The sequence below is a fragment of the Bos indicus genome, chromosome 20, assembly GCF_029378745.1.
Source record: "Bos indicus isolate NIAB-ARS_2022 breed Sahiwal x Tharparkar chromosome 20, NIAB-ARS_B.indTharparkar_mat_pri_1.0, whole genome shotgun sequence".
In the NCBI taxonomy this organism is placed as follows: domain Eukaryota; kingdom Metazoa; phylum Chordata; class Mammalia; order Artiodactyla; family Bovidae; genus Bos; species Bos indicus.
In genome coordinates this window covers 18,119,200-18,145,565 of record NC_091779.1, presented here as the reverse complement: position 1 = coordinate 18,145,565, position 26,366 = coordinate 18,119,200, and the positions used below count along the sequence as shown (strand labels likewise).

The following is a 26,366-nucleotide window of genomic DNA, read 5'->3' as shown; positions in this document are numbered from 1 at the left end:
ATTACAAAGGAAAAGAAAAAGTAACTTTATAGTGGACAAATTTCACCATACCACTTTTTTTTTTTTTTTCAGTACAGCTGTTTTTTTTTTTTTTTTTTCTTTTTAAATTAATTAATCAGTTAGTCAAAAGCACATCACGTATGCTTCTTTGTATAATACAGTGAGAGTAAGACATCATTCATGGAGTTTTTTTTTTTTTTTAAACTAACAACCTTAATCAATTCACAAGGAAGTAACCAGAAAAACCTCATGAAATGCCGGGCTAGTCATGTCAGTGTAATGAACGACAAAGAAAAACTAATCAACATGACAACTAAATGTGACATGTGATCCTGAATGGGGGGAAAACTTAGCTATAAAGGATAGCATTGGGTTATTTCTTTAAATTTGAACATGAACCATGTATTAAATGATAGCAATGTATCAGTGTTAAATCTCCTGAAGAAAAAGAAAAGGACACTGTTAAATTCCCTTTGTGAAAGTCTGAAAACCATACAACTTCTCTACCCAGTGGAAAACTGGAGGTTTTATTCATGGGGAAGGGAAAACAGTACAAACTGTTTTTCAGACAAATATAAAGGTAGAGGTACATTCTGAAAAAATACAGGGATTAAATGAACACATACATAGTGAACATATAAAGTTGAATTACAGATAAGTATGTGGGAAATAAATAAATGTCATTATCTCCAAGAAAAACCTCGGGTAGGAAAAGGAAAAGTAATCCTAGTATACAGACAACCCACTTGTTGATAGTGTTTATTCATAATACTAATATAAATATTGAATATTGATCTACAGCTATATTGAGGATATGCTCATTCACTCAGTCGTGTCCGACTCTTTGTGGTCTCATGGACTGGACTGTAACCCACCAGGGTCCTCTGTTCATGGAATTTTCCAGGCAAGAATACCAAATGGGTTGCCATTTCCATCTCCAAGGGATTTTCCCAACCCAGGGATTGAACTCGCATCTTCTATATTGGCAGGCAGATTCTTTACCACTGAGCCACCTGGGAAGCAGGATAAATCCTCATTTTCAGTAATGAGAGGTTAATATATAATGCTTAAAACTGAAAAATAAAGCAATGATAATAGAAAAATGTTATGGAGGGGTTGCGACAAAGTCTCCTTGATAGCTGTCAACACTTTTGTGGCTCCCTGGTTTGGCCCGTACCATAAATACCAGCCAGAAGAATATAAAGTAGTTGTTTCCCAGGAGAAGGAAATAATATTTTTCATAATAAGCCTTTTAGGACAACGTGGCCTTATGTAACTTTGATTTAAAGAAAGAATTTGAGAAACCACATACACAGTGCTGTAGATGAGGAGTAGCAGAATTTTTTCTTTAGAGAACCAGATAAATATTTTGGCCATTGGGAGACAATCTCTGTTGCAGCTGTTTAACCCTGCCAGTTTTTCTCTGAAAGCACTCATGGACAATATGTGAACCGGTGAGTGTGACTGCCCAACACAACTTTATTTACAAGGCAAGCAGCAGCTGGATCCTAGTTTGTCAACCCCTGCTGTCGATCGGTGGATTTGAAATTGGGATACCTGTGCCCTGGGTACACAGAGACTTCCTGTGGGATATACAGGTATGGATAGCTTTAAAGCAATTAATTTCCATGTTCTCTCTTTCCATATGTAGTCCTTCCTAAAAAAGATTTGCCAGAGATCCTTCTGGTCTGCCAGTACTCCTTTCTTTCTTCTTTCATAATCATCTGTCTTTCAGAAGAAAAGCTTACTTCTTGTCCACCCTAAATCTAACTATGGTGCATTGCCTTGGAATTTAAAAATCAGGGCACCAAACAAAGAGACATTGGAGAATTTGTCCTGAGGGAAAGTCCCTTGAGAACAAAACAGAAAGCTTCAATAAAAATTATTGAAAGGGGCAACACATTATTTTATCCGGGTGACAAAGACCCCATGCCTTATAGTGTCTCTGTCTACCTAGCTATCCATTTATCTATCTTAAAATCCCACAAGTGAGAAAGTTGTCATGGGCACACATAATAACACATTTATTTGAATTTAAAAATTAAGTTAGACTTTTTTCTGACAGATTTGGTTGATTGGATTTGACATTGGGAACTGGTTTTGCCAATTAAGTTATATGGTTATATTTTCCATAAATTGAATAAACTAAACTGCAGTCCAAAGCTTTGACAAAAATGTTTAAAGCATGCATTCAGTCAACAGTAAACTGCCATCATTTAAGCGTCAAATAAGCACGGTGGTACATAGTTTTTAAAAGTCTTAGGAGATGAGCATATTAAAGTTTTGAAAACCACTGCTGTTTTGCTTATGGATCTATAAAGATGTAGTAAAAGTATAAAAACATGCATGTAGTTGTTACTGCTGGGGAAGGACAGTGTGGACAAGGGGTCACAGGATTTGCTTGGTCATATCTTCAGTTTTTATTTTCTTAAATTGGATGGTAGTCATACCTGTAGTGTTTTCTTTCTTGAGTTGGTCATATTTGTAGTGTTTTATTTCTTAAGTTGGATGGTGGGCACATGGGCATATATTATATTATTAGCTATATTTATTTATGGGCTTCCCTCGTAGCTAAGTTGGTAAAGAATCTGTCTGCAATGCAGGAGACCCAGGTTCAATCCCTGGGTCAGGAAGATCCTCTGGAGAAGGAAATGACAACCCACTCCACTATTCTTGCCTGGAGAATCCCATGGACAGAAGAGCCTGGCAGGCTGCATTCCATGGGGTCACAAGAGTCGGACATGCTTAGCGTCTAAACTACCACCACCACATTTATTTATACACGTGAAATATTTCCTTTAAAAAAATATAGTGATATATTTATGATAATATATTTTAAGTGAACATGTTGGATCCCTGATAGAAAAATAAGATATTCAGAATAAACTGAAAAATTAAATGTTTGAAATTCTAAAGTACCAAAAGCACTTAAGGAGTTACATGGCAATATGTATAAGAAACAATAAAAAAAGGAAAAGAATCAATGTGGTTTAGTTTTGGGAATTCCTTTTTAAATATTTAATGCTTTTATGGTTTTACTGTTCATTCAGTTACTTATCAGGCACCTCTTATGTGCTTAATAGGTAACATAATTTCTTTGTAGACGTATGTTGTACATACCAGTTTGTCCTAGATATCTTAACTCTGTTAAATTATGTGTAAACCATTTTTAGTATCATCTTTTTTCCTCTGTGAAACCAAATTAGTCTCATTCTTTAAGGTTGCAAGGAAAAAACAGTCACATATTGCCTTCTGAAACTGGCTCTTACTGCAGGTTTACACAGAAGCTTGGTATCTTCAGTGGTATAGTCCTGTGAGTCCTTTGGTTTACAAGATTGGAAAGGATATATCCTGAGCTTCATCAACGTACCATTCTTTATTTATCTACTAGCATTTCTGCCTCCCGAAAGGAAAAGATGTGGTTGAATGGGTTTACCGCCATCCACAATGAAAGGTCCCTGTTGGGCCAAGTGTTATGCCAGTTATTTGACCTCTTTCATACCTAACTCATTTGTGGCTGCCTTTAATCAGACCAGGAAGCAGGCTTGTCCCCAATCAGGACTGCCTGAAGCTTAGAAGTTTATACCTGCCAGTGTAATTTTGGGGCACTTTTGTGACTCTATGGCTTGGCCTATACACTTTGACCTTACTTGATTTTTTCCCTTTGTTTTATTTAAAAATTAGTAAACAATAATATTTCCTGGAAATAATAAATTACCCCAAATCCTATGGCTGGCTGCACAGCTGTTAACTTCTAACAAGGTAATTTACCCATGTGTTCATTGGCACATATTTGTAATTTTGGTATGTTTATTGCTTTGTATTTGATGTTTTCACTTAACTGTCATAGTCTAGGAATATAAAAAAAGCACTTGAAACACAATAGCTTAACACTTAGAGATGCCTTTTCTATGTACCTTCTTTGGTATTGCTCAGTTGTGTCCAACTCTTCTTTGGTGTCACTCAGTCACGTCTGACTCTTTGTGACCCCATGGACTGTAGCCTGCCAGACTCCTCTGTCCATAGAATTCTCCAGGCCAGAATACTGGAGTGGGTAGCCGTTCCCTTCTCCAGGGAATCTTCCCAATCCAGGAATTGAACTGGGGTCTTCTGCATTGCAGGCAGATTCTTTATTAGCTGAGCTAACAGGGTGGCCCTTTGGTATTGATCTCTACCTTTGTAAAAACTGAGAAAATGCGAAATTTGCCATGCTTCTCTAGAAAAGTGAAGTAAGGATGAAAGTGAATCATTTGTGTGTTTTGAGCTCCCCAGAGTCTATACTCTTACCATAAGCTAGTGAGCATCTCTAACTGTAGGTATTTATTTATTAATTGTGCTAGAAATTTTAGTTTATGCTATAAATCTTTGGTTTTCAAAACATTGATTTTAGATGAGTCTTACAAAAAAGTAGTATCTCAAATTTCAAGCCTCCCACCTTTCTCAGTCTGAAAGGATTGCTTCTTATATACTTCGGTACAAAGTTGAGGCCTGGCTTTAACCTTAGTTTTGGCACATATTTTCTACTATTTTGACCTTTATCTGACTTTTAAAGCAGAATATATAAGCTTTTTAAAAGTTGTATATAAGTAAAGTGCTATTATTCATTATTTTTGGATATACTTGTGGTCAGGTTCTTCTGAGATTCATCATAACCTACTGGGTGCATATTTAAAAGTGCAGAATTAGTTTTGAGTAGTTAACCTTCTGAGTCATGTCATCAGTCACTAAGACAAGTCCCATTTAAAACTGGGTTTACCTCCAGAGAGGAAAAAGGTTAAAGGAGTTAAAATGAGATTAGGGTTTTTGTTTGTTTGATTCACACTTTTTCTCTGTTATCTCACCAAAACAATTTCTTGTAATTTTCCTGTTATTCATTATTGTGATATTCTTTACAATCTAAATTTTAGAAGAATTAACTGCTGCTGATCACTTTTATCAAATATAATCTGATCATTTGATTTGCCCGCTGAGGAGCAAAGGGTGTGGGTGCCATACTTGGCACCCTTTCTTTTAAGACTCCCTCCTAAGGAATGGGCCACAAAAACACATAGCCCTTAAAGCCAGTTGGGCTTACATCCACGAGAGACACAAGACTATAGCAAACAAAGACGTGCTTGTTAATGGACAGGAATACTCACCCCAGCTGTGCAGAGGGAGCAGGTAGAAATGCCCATTTCCCTGAAGGGGCCTACCTGCATACTTCGAAAGTTGCTGCCTGTGGATCAGGCTTCAATTTAGCACACTGTCTAGGGGACAGCGGCAACACTCCGTGGACATCAGATGAACCAGCAGACACCTATCTGCCTTCTCCCTCCAGACCACTCCAAGTTGCTGGTATCTCCCTGCAAAAAGCTTGTACATACATCTGGTGCCCCAGCTTTGCAGCAGCTGCCAAAATGGACAGCTGACTGAATCACCTGGCTCTGATAGCCGCTGGGGCTTGCATTCATGAGCCCCACAGGATATAGCAAACAAAGAAGCAGCTCCTAATGAGCACAGGAGCACCCACTTTTCTCTCCCCAATCCCACAGCTACCAGAAACAGGAAAAACACCCACCTGCTAGCTTCTCCCTGGAAGGAGCCTAACTACATACTTTTGAAACAGCTTAGCTGCTGCCTAAAGTCTTTGACTGTGTGGATCACAACAAACTGGAAAATTCTTAAAGAGGTGGGAATACCAAACCACCTTACCTGCCTCCTGACAAACCACCATACTCCTCCTGTATGCAGGTCAAGAAGCAAGAGTTAGAACCGGACATGGAACAGCAGAGTGGTTCAAAGTTGGGAAAGGAGTACATCGAGACTGTATATCATCACCCTGCTTATTTAATTTATTTGCAGAGTACATCATGCAAAATACTGGGCTGGATGAAGCACAAGCTGGAATCAAGATTGCCAGGATAAATATTAATAACCTCAGATATGCAGATGATACCACCCTTACGACAGAAAGCAAAGAGGAACTAAAGAGCCTCTTGATGAAGGTGAAAGAGAAGAGTGAAAAGGAGAGTGAGACTGGCTTAAAACTCAACATTCAAAAGACTAAGATCATGGCATCTGGTCCCATCATTTCATGGCAAAGAGTCACTATCTGCAGTGATTTTGGAGCCCAAGAAAATAAAGTCTGCAAGGAGATCAAACCAGTCAATCCTAAAGTACATCAACCCTGAATATTGACTGGAATGAATGATACTGAAGTTCCAATACTTTGGCCACCTGATGTGAAGAGCCGACTCATTAGAAAAGACCCTGATGCTGGGAAAGATTGAAGACAGGAGGAGAAGGGAACAGCAGAGGATAAGATGGTTGGATGGCATCACTGCCTTAATGGACATGAGTTTGAGCAAGCTCTGGGAGATGGTGAAGGACAGGGAAGCCTGACATGCTACAGTCCATGGGGTCACAAAGAGTCGGACATGACTGAGAAACTGAACAACAGCTGCTGCCTGATTCAGCTTCCAATCATCCAGCATCTGGGTGTTCAATACAGTTATCCCTTTGAGACATTGATAGGTCTTGACACACCCTATTGAGAGCCACTACAATTAAAGAAGGTGGCTTAGACAGTCACAAAGCTTTGAGAGACAGCCAGGAGCTCAGGCTGTGCTGATTAATGAGGTTCAGCCTCTACATGAGACCACTGTGTTAAAGACTGGGAGAGGTGGCTGTTTTATTTAATAAGTAAACACCAACACAGAGATTCAAGGAAAATGAAGAAACAGAGGAATGTTCCAAACAAAAGAACAACTAGTAATCAGAAACAAATCTTAATGAATTGAGGTAAGTGATTTACCTGATAGAGAATTCAAAATAACGGTCATAAAGATGCTCACCAAAGTCAGAAGAGCAATGTATGAACAGAATGAGAATTCCAAGAAGAGACAGTAAATGTAAACAGAAATAAATCATAGAGCTGAAGAATATAGTAATTGAACTGAAAAATTCAACATAAGCATTTAACAGCAGACCAGATAACATGGAGAAAGGATCAGTAAACTTGAAGACAGGGCAGTGTAATTCTTCCAGAGGAGCAAAAAGAGAATGAAATAGAGTGAAGAGAATTTAAAGAACTTGTGGGACACCATCATGAAGACCAATATACACACATTATCGGGATCCCAGAAGGAAAAGAAAGGAGGAGAAACATTATTTAAAGAAGTAATGGCTGACCTGATGTGAAGAACTGACTCATTTGAAAAGACCCTGATGCTGGGAAAGATTGAAGGCGGGAGGAGAAGGGGACAATGGAAGATGAGACGGTTGGATGGCATCACCGATTCAATGGACATGCGTTTGAGTAAGCTCTGGGAGTTGGTGATGGGCAGGGAAGCCTGCTGTGCTGCAGTCCATGGGGTCACGAAGATTTGGACACAACTGAGCGACTGAACTGAACAGAACAGAAAATGGCACTAGTGGTAAAGAACCTACCTGTCAATGCAGGGGATACAAGGGACACAGGTTTGATCCGTGGGTTGGGAAAGTCCCCTGGAGGAGGGAATGGCAACTCCAGTATTCTTGCCTGGAGAATCCCATGGACAGAGCAGCCTGGCAGGCTACAGTCTGTAGGGTTGCAAAGAGTTGGACGTGACTGAAGCGACTTAGCAGCAGCAGCAGCAGCAGCACCCAACTCTCTACTCTGAGTTTTCCTAAACTGAAGTCTTACGGAATTTTCAGGGAAAGTTGAGAAGTTTGGATGGTACCCCCCACCCCTGGGGAATTATGACTCAAAAGATAGCCCTTTTTTTTTTTTTTCTTAAAATATATTTCTTAATTTTAAGAAAAGTATTTCTTAATTATCTTTATTTTGGCTGTGCTGAGTCTTTGTTGCAGCACGTGGACTTAGCTGTGCAGGCTTAGTTGTGGTATGTGGGATCTTAATTCCCAGACCAGAAATCTAATCCCAGACCACCTGCATTGGAAGTGCAGAGTCTTAACTGTTGGACCAACAGGGAAGTCCCCAAGATAGCCTTCTTACCTCCAAAGGCTTTAAGTGATGTGTTTCTTGTTATCACTTTCTTCCAAACATACTCATACATCATAGGTTATTGGCCATGGACACTATATATCTTTTGATCTATTAAATTTTTTATCGTTAAGTTTGCTGTATCAGTGTCTCTAAAAGACAGTTTTTATTTGCATTTCTCTAATTCCTAGTTCCAAAGTATAGAAGGGACTTTGACTCTTTTAGGTAATGATTGTGACTGTTAGTTAAGGGAAAGTACAAGAAGATGCATTGGAACGTCTCACATCAGAGCCAGATACTGAATGATCTACAGTGATAACTAAAAGAGATAGCTCAAGTGATCAGATATCCCCAGATGAATGCTTAATTTATGTTAAATCAGTTAAGGAGAGAATTTTAGCTTTTACCTTTTTGTTGGTTGCTGCATAGACTGTTTAATAAATGTAAATGCAGTGGAATAATGGGGAAAAAAGAAAAAAAAAAAAACAAGGTGCATGCAGCCTAAATGATAATTGGTTAACCAAAACCTCAAATTGAAAATTACTTATTTGTACTTCAGGGGCAATAACAATGCCTGTCAGGGAAGTGGTGAAAAGTCCTTCCTATTAGACAGTACCAACAAAGAAAGCTCCTTTTGCCAGTATCTGAACATATGGCAAAGCAATGTTTTTCCAGACTTCTTTGTGCTAGCAGGGACTGGCCTCCTAGTCACTTGGCCCTTTGTTTGTGTAGCCGAGATAATGAATATTCCACATAAATAATTATAACTATCTCCTCACTGAAGAAACATAACCTTGGAATTCAAAGCTGCATTCTTGGGTAAATCATCAATTTTGGAAAGAAGTAGAATTAAATTTTGTCTGTTTTTTGCAAATAAATGGCTGGTACAAAATTAATAAATTTTCTAGAGGTTTGCCTTTCGCAAAAATGTATTTGTTTAGGTTGAAGTACGTTATGTTGAAATACTGTGTTTTTCTTTTTAAAATATATTTCCTTTGTACTGTTTTTTCTCGGAAATATTGTTTGCTTAAAATTCTGCATGTTGTTATTTTCCTTTTTAAAACACAAGAACTCAAACCCTTTAGAAGGTGTTAGCTAAAAATGCCACCAATTCAGATTTTTAATTTCATTTGTAAACTCACAGTATTTTACTTGTAAGTACGGTGAATTTCTTCAATAATAAGTACATAAAAATCAAAGTTATTTTTAAAAAAAAGAAGTAATGGCTGCAAACTTCCCTAACCTGGCAAAAGAAACAAATCCAGATCCAGGAAGCCCAGAGAGTTCCAAATAAAAGGAATCCAAAGAGACTCACACCAAGACACATAATTAAATTGTCAAAAGTTAAAGACAAGGAGAGGACTGTAAAAACAGCAAGGGAAGAGCAACTTGTTACACACAAGGGAACCCCCATAGACTATGAACAATTTGTAGACTGGAAGGGAGTCTCATGGTGTATTCAAAGTGCTATAAGAAAAATACTGCCAAGAACTCTCTACCCAGCAAAGTTGTCCTTCAGAACTGAAGGAGAGAAAATGGGTTTTCCAGACAAACAAAAGCTGAAGGAGTTTATCACCACTCTACAGGCTATAAAAGAAATGTTAAAGGAATTTCTTTAAGCTGAAATGAATGGATATTAATTAGTAAAAGGAAAACATGAAAATATAAAAACACTGGTAAAATAAATACATAGATAAAATCAAAATAATGTTGTAATAGTGGTAGGTAAATCACTTAGAACCCTAGTGTGAAGATTAAAAGACAAAAATATTAAAAGTGACAACTACAATAATTTGTTAATGGATATACAATGTAAAAATGTAAATTTTAATATCAGAAACAAAAATGTTGAGGGAGAATGTAAAAATGTGGAGCTTTGTACATATATGAAGTTATTGTCAGCTTAAAACTGTTATAAATATACGATGTTTTATGTAAACATAAAATGCAAAATGTTTTATGGTGATCACAGAGCAAAAACCTATGACAGATATACAAAAGACAAAGGGAAGGGAATCAAATCATCAGTTCAGTTCAGTTGCTCAGTCATGTCCGACTCTTTGAGACCCCATGAATCGCAGCATACCAGGCCTCCGTGTCCATCACCAACTCCCGGAGTTCACTCAGACTCACGTCCATCAAGTCAGTGATGCCATCCAGCCATCTCATCCTCTGTCATCCCCTTCTCCTCCTGCCCCCAATCCCTCCCAGAATCAGAGTCTTTTCCAATGAGTCAACTCTTCGCATGAGGTGGCCAAAGTACTGGAGTTTCAGCTTTAGCATCATTCCTTCCAAAGAAATCCCAGGGCTGATCTCCTTTAGAATGGACTGGTTGGATCTCCTTGCAGTCCAAGGGACTCTCAAGAGTCTTCTCCAACACCACAGTTCAAAAGTGTCAATTCTTCGGCACTCAGCTTTCTTCACAGTCCAACTCTCACATCCATACATGACCACTGGAAAAACCATAACCTTGACTAGACGGACCTTTGTTGGCAAAGTAATGTCTTTGCTTTTGAATATGCTACCTAAGTTAGTCATAACTTTCCTTCCAAGGAGTAAGCATCTTTTAATTTCATGGCTGCAATCACCATCTACAGTGATTTTGGAACTGAAAAAAAATAAAGTTTGACACCGTTTCCACTCTTTCCCCATCTATTTCCCATGAAGTGATGGGACCAGATGCCATGATCTTCGTTTTCAGAATGTTGAGCTTTAAGCCAACTTTCTCACTCTCCTCTTTCACTTTCATCAAGAGGCTTTTTAGTTCCTCTTCACTTTCTGCCGTAAGGGTGGTGTCATCTGCATATCTGAGGTTATTGATATTTCTGCTAGCAATCTTGAGTCCAGCTTGTGCTTCTTCCAGCCCAGCGTTTCTCATGATGTATTCTGCATATAAGTTAAATAAGCAGGGTGACAATATACAGCCTTGACGTACTCCTTTTCCTATTTGGAACCAGTCTGTTGTTCCATGTCCAGTTCTAACTGTTGCTTCCTGACCCGCATATAGGTTTCTCAAGAGGAAGGTCAGGTGGTCTGGTATTCCCATCTCTTTCAGAATGTTCCACAGTTTATTGTGATCCACACAGTCAAAGGCTTTGACATAGTCAATAAAGCAGAAATAGATGTTCTTCTGGAACTCTCTTGCTTTTTCAATGATCCAGTGGATGTCGGCAATTTGATCTCTGGTTCCTCTGCCTTTTCTAAAACCAGCTTGAACATCTGGAACTTCACGGTTCACTTACTGCTGAAGCCTGGCTTGGAGAATTTTGAGCATTAGTTTACTAGCGTGTGAGATGAGGGCAATTGTGTGGTAGTTTGAGCATTCTTTGGCATTGCCTTTCTTTGGGATTGGAATGAAAACTGACCTTTTCCAGTCCTGTGGCCACTGCTGAGTTTCCCAAATTTGCTGGCATATTGAGTGCAGCACTTTCAGAGCATCATCTTTCAGGATTTGAAATAGCTCAACTGGAATCCCATCACCTCCACTAGCTTTGTTCATAGTGATGCTTTCTAAGGCCCACTTGACTTCACATTCCAGGATGTCTGGCTCTAGGTCAGTGATCACATCATCGTGATTATCTGGGTCGTGAAGATCTTTTTTGTACAGTTCTTCTGTGTATTCTTGCCACCTCTTCTTAATATCTTCTGCTTCTGTTAGGTCCATACCATTTCTGTCCATTATCGAGCCCATCTTTGCATGAAATGTTCCCTTGGTATCTCTAGTATTCTTGAAGAGATCTCTAGTCTTTCCCATTCTGTTGTTTTCCTCTATTTCTTTGCATTGATCGCTGAGGAAGGCTTTCTTATCTCTCCTTGCTATTCTTTGGAACTCTGCATTCAGATGCTTATATCTTTCCTTTTCTCCTTTGCTTTTCTCTTCTCTTCTTTTCACAGCTATTTGTAAGGCCTCCCCAGACAGCCATTTTGCTTTTTTGCATTTCGTTTTCTTGGGGATGGTCTTGATCCCTGTCTCCTGTACAATGTCACGAACCTCTGTCCATAGTTCATCATGCACTCTATCAGATCTAGTCCCTTAAATCTATTTCTCACTTCCACTGTATAATCATAAGGGATTTGATTTAGGTCATACCTGAATGGTCTAGTGGTTTTCCCTACTTTCTTCAATTTAAGTCTGAATTTGGCAATAAGGAGTTCATGATCTTAGCCACAGTCGGCTCCTGGTCTTGTTTTTGTTGACTGTATAGAGCTTCTCCATCTTTGGCTGCAAAGAATATAATCAATCTGATTTCGGTGTTGACCATCTGGTGATGTCCATATGTAGAGTCTTCTCTTGTGCTGTTGAAAGAGGGTGTTTGCTATGACCAGTGCATTCTCTTGGCAAAACTCCATTAGCCTTCGCCCTGCTTCATTGCATATTCCAAGGCCAAATTTGCCTGTTACTCCAGGTGTTTCTTGACTTCCTACTTTTGCATTCCAGTCCCCTATAATGAAAAGGACATCTTTTTTGGGTGTTAGTTCTAAAAGGTCTTGTAGGTCTTCATAGAACCGTTCAACCTCAGTTTCTTCAGTGTTCCTGGTTGGGGCATAGACTTGGATTACTGTGATATTGAATGGTTTGCCTTGGAAACGAACAGAGATCATTCTGTCGTTTTTGAGATTGCATCCAAGTACTGTATTTCGGACTCTTATTGACCATGATGGCTACTCCGTTTCTTCTAAGGGATTCCTGCCCTTAGAAAAAAAGCAAAGCATAGCACTACAGAAAAATCATCAAGTTACAAAGGAGGCTAGCAAGAGAAAAAGAAATTACTAGACAACCTGAAAACAATGAACAAAATAGTAATAGTAAGTTCATAATTATCAATAATTACTTAAAATGTAAACAGACTAAATTCTCCAGTCAAAAGACGTATGGTGGCTACTCTATGGTATGAATTACCATATGACCCAGAAATCCCACTTTGGGGTATATATTCAAAGGAGATGAAAACCTTATCTCAAAGGATATTTGTAATTGCCTCATCTTTGCAGCGTTATTCACGAGAGCCACTTAGGAAACAAGCTAAATGTCCATCTGTGGGTGAGCGGATCAAGAAAATGTGGTCTGTATGCACAATGGAATATGTTTCAGCCACGAGAAAGAAGGAAACATTGTCATTTACAGCAAAACATATGAAACTGCAGGATATTATGCTAAGTGAAATAAGCTAGACAAAGAAAGACAAATATAACTTACAGGTGAAGTCTTTTTTTTTAAGCCAAACTTATAGAAACAAAGAATAGAATGTTTTGCCAGGGGCTGGGAGGTATGGAAAATTGAAAGAAATTGGTAAAAAAAAAAACAAAATTCCAACTTGCAACTATAAGATGAATAAGCTGTAAGGATCTAATGTATAACATGGTGACTATAGTTGATAGCACTGTATTGTACAATTAAACTGCTAACAAAGTAAAACTTAAGTGTTCTCACAAAAAGAAAAATGTTAAATATTTGAGGTGGTGGATGTGTTCATTAACACAGTTAAGGGTCCTCTCACAATATTTATGCATGTCACGTCATGTCGCATACTTTAAATATGTTACAGTTTTATTTGTTAGTTATACCTTAATAAAGCTGGGAAAATTTTAACTTAAATGCAAACAATCTAAATAACTAACAACAGAAAACCAATTGAATGGTTAGAAAGCTTGTTGCTAGTTTATATTAACTATGAGTTTATATATTCAAATTTAGAAATGAATGGTTTTGTTTGTGATAGGCCAATTTTTCTATTTTTGATCTTAAATAACCTTAAAGCCTGGCTACAATGATAATAAATAACCAACACATTAGAAAATATTATTTCAAATCAGTGCATTTTCTACAAAATTGTGTATCCAGTCATTATCATTAGCTTAGAAACTTGATTATACTAAAAGCCAAAATACAGTAGTACTAAAAGAAAGGTCCATTTCTGATGGAAGATGCTGAAATGCTATTTACTTATATGCCACAAGTTTAGGTACTTGCTTTTAATTTAATTGATTTTTATTAAAAATGTTTTCCTTTTATTTGTACTTAAATACTTTTATTGGGTTAAAATTGCTTTTTATCTTTAATGTATGAAATTCTTGACATGTAGTAATAAGGTTGAAATGTTTTCTGAATTGCATAGTTGCTGAAATGTTAAAGAGGAAAGTAAAGTTTTTTTCCCTGTCCTCTTTCAAACTATTTCTGGCTTTTCGATAATTATTTGTTGTGACAGTTTCTCTTCTTCTGACAGGGAAAAGGTATAATTTAGTGAGGACTAATAAGCATTAGGGGTTCAGTAATTGTCTCCCCCACAAAGTCAGACTAATTGTGTTATCTGTGGTCACCAAATTACATGACAGTTTATCATAAAAACATTTCATTTCATATGTGTTTGTTGAAATACCATCACTAACAAGATTTTCTATTGAATGGTTCCCAAATTTTTATCACTTGATGTGTATTTTTGCCAAGAAATTTACATTGCCTAGTAATTTCAATGCAATAATTATAAAAAGCCAAAGCATATTATCATACTAGAGTAATACTTGTTGACAATATTCATTTGCATATTGGAAAAATATTTGCATCTAGTAAGTCCAATGATATATTCAGTGAAGATTAATATATTACATTGTCACCCAACAAAATGTCACAATTGCCTCTCAGTTTAAGAAACAAAAGTAAATAACATAGACTGTAAACACTATTAACCTATACTATGAAAATAGAACTCAGCTTTTGTTCAACTTATATTTGTATTAAACTTTTGAATCCTAATCTACAGATATTCTTTAAAAATTTCTAGATAGGAACTTTACTAATGCCTGCCACAATTAAAAGATATTTTAGTCTAAAAGGAAAGAAACATTCTTCAGAATATTTATAAAAATCCATCTAACCTGAGTATCACGGAGTTTTTTCTTGCCAGAATGAAAAGGGTCCAGCCCTCATATCTTTGAAGTGAACTCTTTTATCTAGCAAGTGGCAAAACATCCTATGCTAACCTTCAGTCTCTATCCTTATTAACCAACTCTGCTCAAAGAATTGACTCTCACTGTTGCTGGCTTGTGCCTAAATATCTGAAGAAACCAGGTTACCAGTTCCTAAGTTTTGGAGTGTTCTAGCATTGCAACACTTATTTTTTAACCTAAATTAGTAGTGCAGTATGTGCTCATTTTTGAAAGTGAAATCTAGTGATAGATTTTGGAACCATCAAAAATTCTTCAGATATAGAATGTGGATGCACTCTTGACTGTCACAGAAACAATATTGCAAGGTTCTGAATGAGAAGAATTTCCTCAAAGATCACGTATAACTTGTCTGACTCAGTTGCCACAGTATTCCGGTGTCATGGAACTCACACTCTAGCGGGAAAAACAGACATGCAACTACCAAAATTGGTCATTACAAACTGTAAAAAGAGCTCTGAGGAGAAAAGCAAAATAAGACAGAATGACAGGGACAGCTTTCTTTAAATGAGTGTTTGCGGAAGCTATTCTGTGACAGTTCTGTTTAGGCTGAGACTTGAAGAATAAAAAGGAACAAGCAAGAAAAGAGTGAGTGGCATGACAACTAAGCCAGATACTATAAAGAAGAGTTGACAAATTTGACAGCATAAGAAATTTTTACTTTTTCACTAAAATATCCTAGACAAGGTTGGAGGCAAAACAAAGATGAGGTAGGGGTGGTTTTTAAATCCAAAACAGACAAGGACTTTTTGTATTGATCAAGTTGTGGGAAAACATGTATTCTCATTCGCAGTAGGTACAGGTAGGTGTAAGTTAATGCTGACTCTTTAGAAATCAGTTTTCCAAATAAAGTTGGCCCTCCGTATCCATGGGTTCCACATCCATGGATTCAGCCAACCATGGATTACATTTGCTGTTGGCTGAATTCACAGATGCCAAACACTCGCATATGGAGGCCAATTGTAAGAGATGAGCATCAGAAATTTTGGTGTCTGCAAGGGTTCTAGAACCAATCTCCCTGGGATATCAAGGGACATCTCTATATGGGAACCTGTTTCTTTGGCTATGCTGTGTTTTCATTGCTGTGTGGGCTTTTCTCTAGTTGCCACCAGCGGTGACCACTCTTCCTTGTGGTGTGGGGGCTTCTCATTGTGGTAGCTTCTTTCATTAAGGCCCTATGACCATACAGACCTAGGCCTTGGGGGCGTTAGTGGTTGCAGCACACAGGCTCCGTAGTTGCTGCTCAGAGTGCAGGCTCAGTAATTGTGGTGCACACGCTTAGGTGCTCCAAGGCATGTGGGATCTTCCCAGACAAGGCATTGAACCCATGTCCCCTGCACTGGCACGTGGACTTTCATCCACTGCGAAGTCCTATGGGAACCTTCTGATGTCGTGGTTTTGCTTGTGAGAAGGTATCCTAAGGAATGATTGGCAAGTGTGTAATATTTTATACAAGAATGTTGTTTGTATATTGTAAAATATGAAGCATCCTGAACAAAGCTAGTGGAAGTGATGGAATTGCAGTTGAGCTATTTCAAATCCTGAAAGATGATGCTGTGAACGTGCTGCACTCAATATGCCAGCAAATTTGGAAAACTTAGCAGTGGCCACAGGACTGGGAAAGGTCCATTTTCATTCCAATCCCAAAGAAAGGCAATGCCAAAGAATGCTCAAACTACCACACAATTGCACTCATCTCACACGCTAGTAAACTAATGCTCAAAATTCTCCAAGCCAGGCTTCAGCAGTACATGAACCATGAACTTCCAGATGTTCAAGCTGGTTTTAGAAAAGGTAGAGGAACCAGAGATCAAATTGCCAACATCCACTGGATCATCGAAAAAGCAAGAGAGTTCCAGAAGAACATCTATTTCTGCTTTGTTGACTATGCCAAAGCCTTTGACTGTGTGGATCACAATAAACTGTGGAACATTCTGAAAGAGATGGGAATACCAGACCACCTGACCTTCCTCTTGAGAAACCTATATGCAGGTCAGGAAGCAACAGTTAGAACTGGACATGGAACAACAGACTGGTTCCAAATAGGAAAAGGAGTACGTCAAGGCTGTATATTGTCACCCTGCTTATTTAACTTATATGCAGAGTACATCATGAGAAACACTGGGCTTGAGGAAGCACAAGCTAGAATCAAGATTGCCGGGAGAAATATCAATAACCTCAGATATGCAGATGACACCACCTTATGGCAGAAGGTGAAGAGGAACTAAAAAGCCTCTTGATGAAAGTGAAAGAGCAGAGGGAAAAAGTTGGCTTAAAGCTCAACATTCAGAAAACTAAGATCATGGCATCTGGTCCCATCACTTCATGGGAAATAGATGGGGAAACAGTGGAAACAGTGTCAGACTTTATTTTTGGGGGCTCCAAAATCACTGCAGATTGTGATTGCAGCCAGGAAATTTCCTTGGAAGGAAAGTTATGACCAACCTGGATAGCATATTCAAAAGCAGAGACATTACTTTGCCAACAAAGGTCCATCTAGTCAAGGTTATGGTTTTTCCAATGGTCATGTATGGATGTGAGAGTTGGACTGTGAAGAAAGCTGAGCGCCGAAGAATTGATGCTTTTGAACTGTGGTGTTGGAGAAGACTCTTCAAAGTCCCTTGGACTGCAAGGAGATCCAACCAGTCCATCCTAAAGGAGATCAGTCCTGGGTGTTCATTGGAAGGACTGATGCTAAAGCTGAAACTGCAATACTTTGGCCACCTGATGCAAAGAGTTGACTCAATGGAAAAGACTCTGATGCTGGGAAGGTTTGGGGGCAGGAGGAGAAGGGGACGACAGAGGATGAGATGGCTGGATGGCATCTCGATGGACATGAGTTTGAGTGAACTCTGGGAGTTGGTGATGGACAGGGAGGCCTGGCGTGCTGCAATTCATGGGGTTGCAAAGAATCGGACATGACTGAGCGACTGAACTGAACTGAACTGAAACATCAATCTCTAGGGGATTAAGTAAATAAATTATGTTACTTCTGTGCCATGAAATACTAGCTACTATGCAGTTATTAGGCCCTCCCAGGTGGTTCATTGGTAAAGAATCTGCCTGCCAAAACAGGAGATGCAAGAGACATGTGTTTGATCCCTGAGTCGGGAAGATACCCTGGAGTAGGAAATGGCAACCCACTCCAGTATTCTAACTGGAAAATCACATGGACAGTGGAGCCTGGTGGGCTACAGTCCATGGGGTCACAAAGAGTCGGACATGACTGAGTGAGCACAGATACACATGCAGCTTTTAAGAAGGATAATATACACAGTGAAGGATAATATTCACAGTGAATATACATCAACAAAAGGAAAAAGCAACCCAGTGAGTGAGAGAAGATACTTGCAAATGATTTGTGTCATAAAGGGTTAATTTTTAAATATATAAAGAACTCATGCCACTTAATATTTATAAAAAGAAAACAGGTTAAATAATGAGTTTAGTAGCTAAGTCACGTCTGACTCTTTTGTGACCCTAAGGACTGTAGCCTGCCAGACTCCTCTGTCCGTGGGCTTTTCCAGGCAAGAATACTGGCATGTGTTGCCATTTCCTTCTCCAGGATCTTCCCAACCCAGGGATGGAGAGAGAGATATATATATTTTTTTAAATATTATATTATATTATATTATATTATATTATTATAATTGTATATATTATGTATATAATATATATAACATAATATATAGAATATATAATTAATTACTGTTAATTATAATATATATTATACTATTTATTATAGTAGATATTATATATAATATATTACAATATAATTATATATTTATACTATAATATATAATATTTGTATATAATATATATATTGTAAAATGTGTATATATTGTAGAGGAAAGTCTATAATTATATACTCCAGACTTTTCAACAGGGAATATGAAATTATAAGAGATTTACCTTTTGACTTCATGAATTTTTGTTGAAATTTCAGTATTTGTTCAAAGTGTGTTTGTTTTGTAGGGGAAAAAAGTGATTTTGAGTGAGAAAAAACATTCAAAAGGAGCTTAAAATGTTGTTTACTCCTTTGCTAGTTTACTATTTCAAATTTCCTTTTTCTTAGTAAACCCAAAGGGCAGGCTGATTAAATGAGAAGGATATGGCAATAGCAGGCAGTCGCCACTTAGCTTATATTCACTGTGTTTTTCATTGGTTTATCATTTCTCTCCTTTTACTAGAATTTAAGCTCCGTGAGAGCAGGAACTGCCTCTTGTCCCCTGCCATATCTCCTGGATCTAGAACAGTGCCCAGCTCAAAGTAGGAGCTCAATCGTACCAAATGAGAATATATTAATAAGTGATAGTGAAAGAGAAGTTTCAGCTGAGATCACCTTGGTGGATGTCTGAGGAAGCCCCTTCTTTCTCTGCCCTTGATTTCCTTTTGCCGTTGCTGCTATTTCCCAGTGTTATTTCTCAGTGACCATGTTGCCACCCTTCCCGCAGTTGTCGTGGGAGTTCTCGCCCTGCCTTGTTGCTGCTCTTTCCTGTCTCCATCAGGCTTGGACAGTCCTGAGCCTTTCTTTCTCTCCTGGCACCAAACCTGAAGGAAGCCTGGCTCCTGGGCTGCCACTCATACCCAGCTGAGTTTTCACCTTCCCGCCCACCTGATTGCCTGACCTTTAGCACTCACTGTACAGTCCTAATTAGTATCCTAGCATTTTCATTTCTCTCTTAGAAGAAAAGATGTTACTGTGATTCCTCCCTTTTATCGTCCCTCCTTCCCTGTATCATTTCGGATGGTTTCATCAGTCACTGCTCTTCTGGGAATTCTGCTCTGCTCCCAGTATAATTGCTGCAGACAGCCCCAACTGCTGTGTCGGTGCTACTTCCATTGCCTGGATTGGATGGTGTTGCCGTTGCTGGTGCAGTGGTGGTGGTTTATCTGACTGCTGCATTTCCAGTTGGCTACGTGGTCTCCGCCCACTTTCTGCCGCTCCCCACCCTTTCCCAAGCCTGTCCTCTGCTTTCTGCCTCCTCCAGTCCCTCCATTGGAAGGGAGATGCATGGGTACTCTCTGGAGGTGTGGGGAGTGGAGTCCTGAGCTCCACCTTAAGTGAAGGGCCACTTACCCACCTGCCTCCCCACGGTACCCTTGCCTTTTTGAGGGGACAGCAATTCCCTCTGAGATGGCAGCAGCCTGCTTTCAAGTCTCAGTCAGTCATAGTCACTATGGATGTGAACTGTCATTTATCACGTGGTATTTTTTATTGCAAATATGCTACACTCTAGTTAAATTGCTTAATATATATTAGACAGGGACTATAACCATTATTGTAAAACTGTTTCTCTGAGGGGATAAGAGTGTTTTAAGTCCAAAATAATTGGTTTATTATTAAACCTTCTTAATGTCTTCCTAATTTAGAACTTTGTATTTGAGCGGTGGTATTTTAAGTTAATGGTTGACAGATAAAATATATACAAAGAAAAAGAGAGAAATAATTTTATTAATTTTCAAAAGAGCAAATTGAGTCATGTTTGCTACATTGATTTTTTTTTAATGAATGTAAGCTCCCAAGAGTACAAACAAATTTGTACCTATCTTTTCTCACTTTTTAAGTTATTAAAGCATTTCTAGCATATGAAGAGAAGGGCTTTAAGTCGCTTAGAATCAGAATTTGCTTTATTAACCATGGAATATGATTTCTCCTTGATAACTAGCTATTGAAGTTTATATTTGGATTTATAACACAACTGCAAAATACAGAATTAATCTGCTCATTCAGCAGTTAGTAACATGCGTATACCAAATCCATTAATTCCAAGTTTATATTGAATGCTTATTCTATGCTAAGCATTCTAGGCACTGAGTGTGCAGGGAGGAAAGAGGTAGGAAGGCAGCCAGAAACCCATTCTCTTTGACATAGCAAATGTATATGTGCATTTACCCTCTATTTTAGCAATCCAGCTTCTAGAAATCTACCCAGAATTAGCTGGTGAAAATACATAATTTGGTGCAAAATATGGCATAGTGAAAGACGAGGAACAACACAGATGTCTATCTGTTGATAAGCCATGGTATGCCTGCACAGTGGAGGCTGTCTGCCCGCCACAACTCTCCGTACCTTGGAAGCAAGTCCTTTCTTGAAGGGGGAGCTGATCAGAGTATCTCCTTGTCTGTCATCAGCAAGTTTGGGTTTTGTTCTAAGGACCTGTTAAAGAATTGTTAATGGGAAGTAGCATCAAGTATCAGAGGTTTCTATGTGGACATTAGATCATAGAGGACCCAGAAGAGCTGTTAGAAAGCTATTGTAATCTAGGCAAGAAATGCTGTTGGCAGGGAAGATGGAGAGAACTACACAATTCCAGATACATTTTGGAGGAGTTAGTGCTAGGAGGATGTGGGAGTAAGGGGAAACAGGAATAGTTTTAGTAAATGCACACGGTTGTGTAAGGGAGGCTGATGTACCTGCTTAGCTGAAGTGCTGCTTCCCACCATGGGGACATCCCAGCAGCCTCTTCCTCCTCCCCAGGTCCTGCCCAGGTTTGCCTTTGATATGTCCGAAAGGCTACTCTGAGAATATGGTGTTAACTTCTCCGGGCTGCCTGTTAGCAGCATGCCCCTCTCTATGTACTATGTACGTGCAGTGGGGTGTCACCTTGGAGCTTGTCTGTATCTTAACACATGAAGAAGGGGAATACGGCAAAGCTGCCCCATATCGGGGCAGCAGTGCAGTGAGGCAGCGCTCCTGAGCCCAGCTGTGTGCAGAGCACTGTGCAGGGCCTGCTGAGAACTACGCGAGGCAATGGTGAGTAGAGGAAAGAACACAGCAGAGAAGGAAGGTTCTGTCTCAAGTCTAAGCTAATGATGTGACCCTGAGCTGGTCTTCTTGAGCCTCATTGGTCTTGGATATATTTAATTTAAAATATCCCTTAGATATCCAAGGGGAGACTTCAGTTAGACAGTTGACTGTGTGATTTTGGAGCTTGGAAAGTGGTCACACCGAAAGTGCAAATTTGAGATTCTTCAGTTCTATATGGAAACAGTTACCTGGGGAGAAAGTACAGACAAAGAAGTGGGGCTAGAATTGAGTCCTAAAGCACTTCAGGATTTGGAGGTTTGGCTGAGAAGGTGCTAACAGTTCCATACAAAATATGAGGATATTTTATAGACATCTCAAATTCCGTATGTCTAAGATGGAGCTCCTCTTTTTCTCTCCTTGCTACCGGGTTAGTGGCATTATCCATCATCCTTCATCAGAAACGTAGGATTGTCCTGGTCTCCTTCACCTCCACGTACTTGGTGACCAAGACCTTTCTCCTTTTGAATATCTTACCAGTCTGTCCTTTACTGTCCATCTCACTCCCATTGCCTTGGTTCCTGTCCTGATGATTTCTCACTGATATTTCTGCAGATGCACCCTACTGATTTCTCTCTTCCAACCTCACCTTCCCTCCAGTTCAGTTTGTACAGTTTCCAGAACCTTTTTTTAAAATGTTCAGTCTCTTGCTATGGTTGGCATATTTTACAAATAAAAAAGTACAGCTAGTTGTGTTGTTGTGCTCAATCGTGTCCAACTCTTTGCAACCCCATGGATTGTGGCCTGCCAGGCTCCTCTGTCCATGGGATTTCCCAAGCAAGAATACTGGAGTGGGTTGCCGTTTCCTTCTCCAGGGCGTCTTCCTGACTGAGGGATAGAACCCATGTCTCTTGTGTCTCCTGCATTGACAGACAGATTCTTTACCCCTGTGCCACCAGGGAAGACCTCCTCCAAGAAATACAGGGCACCTGGTTAAATATGAATTTCAGGCAATAATTATGAGTATGCCCCAGGCAATGTTTAGGACGTACTTAGAGGAATTATTGTTTATCTGAAATTCAAATTAACTGAGCTTTCTCTACTCTCTGTCTGGAAATCCAGTCTTGCTTCAGAAGTCATAATAGTTCAGGGTAGAATCTGAATGTCCTAATGTCACATTATAAACTCAGAGTGTTCTGGCCTCCTCATGGAGTGTGAACTACTTACGGTGTCCTGAATTCACTGTGCTGCTTTACTCCTTCATGCCTCTGAGCGTGCACTTACCTTTTCCCAGGATGCGCGCTCTTCTCAGTTTTCTGGTTAATTCCAGTTGTTAAGACTCAGCTGTTATCCTCTCCCGGAAGTCATTTCTAACCCCCTACTCCCCACCTTGTGGATAATAATATGAACACCAGCTTTTCTTCTGCCATCTGGTAACATTCTTTGCTTGATATTATCACAGAACTTCTCATATTTCATATTTAATTAATTTTTTACCTGTCTCTCTTTCCTAGATGGTGAGTTCCTTAACAACAGGGTAAAAATTGTTTCCTTTAACTCTGTACCCTTGGTAGATAGTGGGCTCTTAATGTGTGAAGGAACTAATGAATGAGAGTGAATGAGAGAGTAGGAAAGAACCCATAACTCTGCTCTTCCCTACCTTGACTCCTCCATAAGTCTGTGTTGCAGCAAGCTGCTTCCTTGGCCTGTCCTCTTCTCTGCCCCCAAGGATGCTGCATAAGAGTCAGAGCCAGTTTTTATCCTCTGTATACCCAGGGCCTTGAAGTGTAGGTGCCCAGTATGTATGTACTAAATAAAGAGTGCATGAATGGATAAGTATATCTTGCAGGACTCCAGGTCCTGTTATCCCTTGTATCAGGGGACATTATCCCTGGATTAGGTCCTGGGGAGGGAAAGCCCCAACCATGACATTTTCGAATCTCTAGGGCAGATTCTGTACAGTGGGAGCTGCAGCTTCTCTGACTTGTGTCTCACCTCTTCTCACACAACTCCACTACTTCCCTCTCCCAACCTAGGGGAGAAGACCTCTTTTCTCCCTACAGCAGCTGGCATATAACAGCTCGATATATGTTAGCAGTCATTCACATATGGAGCCTCCAGGGCTCAGCCCCTCCGTCATTTCTCTTCCACTCTCATAGCCCATGCCTTGAAAGCCATGGGGACCTGACATCGCTTTCTCTTCCAGGGACTGTGGTCTTTACCACTTCTCAAACAAGGAGCAAGGTTTTCTTTGTCTCCCACCAGGGCAGTTCCATTAAAGAGGACTAATATTAAATGGCTCTAATTAATTTTTTATTAATGTTTAACTGCTAAATTCCTTTTTCAATTAAATAATTGTGTCTTTATGTTCAAAGGTCTTTTTTTTTCATATATATGGAAGTTCATTTGTTTTATTAAGGGAAGTACCACCTGCAAAACTATTAATGACTTGAGCTCTGTGATTAGTTCATTTTAGTGACATTTTGAGATTTAATAATTAATCTGGCTCAGGTTCAAAGAAAGAAAACTCAATGCCAGAAATTCTTAGCCAGCAAGGAATATAAACAAACCTTACAATTTGTTCCCTCAAATAATAAGAACCATTGAGATCAACTTCTTGCAATTAGAAATGTTTTGAGAAAATGCAGGAGGAAAGTTCAAGAAAGCATGTCAAAACAACGAGACTCAGTCTGCATTTTCATTATTGTAATTGATCAAAGTCTGTTTGCAGTAGACTTGGATGTGAATAAATCAAATGTGACTTTGATTTGGCAGAGGCACACGAGTGACTGGTGGGAACACATAGCAGGAACAGCTTCTGTTAAAGCAGAGCTTGCTTGGTGGTTGTTTCATTCTAATAGATTTCTAAGCAACCCAGTGCTATCGTACTCACCTAAGCTCTGTCATTTATTTACCCTTTTGGCTTCTACTCCCATCCAGGCAAGATTAAATTCATTTTTGATTACTAATCTAACAGGCGTTGCCTCTGGTCTGAACAAAAAGTACCTTTGGTGACCTATGTACCTCCCCTCCCCCATTTTTTTCCTATTCTCTCTTTCATGTATTTTTAAAAGGGTGATCTAATAACTTATTATTTCATCCTGGCAGTGCAACTTGTAGAACTAGAAAATGTAGTTGAAACAATTTGGCAATATTTTCAAGCTTAGGCATCCCTACTGCTTTTGTGAGGTCTGAATTGTTTCTTGGTATGTTGCAAAATCACTGCAGATGGTGATTGCAGCCATGAAATTAAAAGATGGTTACTCCTTGGAAGGAAAGTTATGACCAACCTAGATAGCATATTCAAAAGCAGAGACATTACTTTGCCAACAAAGGTCCGTCTAGTCAAGGCTATGGTTTTTCCAGTGGTCGTGTATGGATGTGAGAGTTGGACTGTGAAGAAAGCTGAGCGCCGAAGAATTGATGCTTTTGAACTGTGGTGTTGGAGAGGACTCTTGAAAGTCCCTTGGACTGCAAGGAGATCCAACCAGTCCATTCTAAAGGAGATGGGTCCTGGGTGTTCATTGGAAGGACTAATGCTAAAGCTGAAACTCCAGTACTTTGGCCACCTCATGCCAAAGGCCACCTCATGAAGAATTGACTCATTGGAAAAGACTCTGATGCTGGGAGGGATTGGGGGCAGGAGGAGAAGGGGACAACAGAGGATAAGATGGCTGGATGCCATCACCGACTCGATGGATATGAGTCTGAGTGAACTCCAGGAGTTGGCGATGGACAGGGAGGCCTGGCGTGCTGCAATTCATGGGGTTGCAAAGAGTCAGACACGACTGAGCAACTGAACTGAACTGATGTTGCACAATTGATACTGTAAAAGATAATATTAATTTTAAAATATTTTGAAACAGTTATAAACCAAATTCCCATTATAATTGTGTTGATTGTGGGGGTGGAGTGTGTGGCATATACTGGGAGGCTACTTTCTGGATAAGACCACTTTATAGTAGCCAAGTGTCTCTAAGGTTTGAGGACCTGTGTCATACTTCATGCCGAGTCTTCATTTAAATCTAGTTATTAAATCTTTTTGTATTCTTCAAAATGTTTTTTTTAATGGACTCAAAGGTAACATGGGCTTCCCAGGTGGCTCAATGGGGAAAGAATCCACCTACAATGCAGGAGACTTGCGGAACCTGAGTTCCATCCCTGAGTCGGGAAGATCCTCTGGAGGAGGCATGGCAACCCAGTCCAGTATTCTTGTCTGGAGAATCTTATGGACAGTGGAGCCTGGGGGCTACAGTCCATGGGGTCGCAGAGTCAGACAAGATTGATGTGACTGAGCGAGCAAAGGCAATATATTCATACTTTAAAATTTTTAGTATCCATTATGCTGAAAATTATTTATTGGTATATAGAATTTAAATTATGGGAAGAACATGGAGCTGTCAAAGTAAAATATATTGTGTATATCACATGATCTAGTGAGAGGTGAAAAATGTATGGATAGGGGAGAATGTGTTTAGTAATTCAAATATTTTAGAAAGTTGATCTGTTTCTAAGGCTAAAATTAGCATGTAATATCTTTGTCTTATGTGTACTTTGAAAGGTATGTATCTACATTCAGTAATTATTGGAGATACATTATATTAAGCTTTTGCCACAAATGTATTGCTAATTTAAAATGTTAAATTAAGACTTTAAAGAATTTAGGTTCATGTTTTTGTATGTAATATAACTGGGTCATTATGAAACAGCCAT

At 39.2% G+C, this 26,366-nt stretch overlaps 1 protein-coding gene across 2 annotated transcripts in view; it reads left to right on the top strand.

Annotated features, from left to right (window-relative positions):
* The window catches only part of NDUFAF2 (NADH:ubiquinone oxidoreductase complex assembly factor 2), a 165,941-nt gene that overhangs the window by 122,767 nt on the left and 16,808 nt on the right, over positions 1-26,366 (top strand). The window contains exon 4 of one of the 2 annotated variants that reach the window (XM_070774651.1): positions 1,491-10,101. The exons of the other annotated variant lie outside the window; for it this stretch is intronic. Within the exon in view, the coding sequence (XP_070630752.1) occupies positions 1,491-1,661 (171 nt within the window). The 3' untranslated portion in view covers positions 1,662-10,101. Of the gene's footprint in view, positions 1-1,490; positions 10,102-26,366 lie in introns of those variants that run through there. 2 annotated transcript variants of the gene reach the window in all.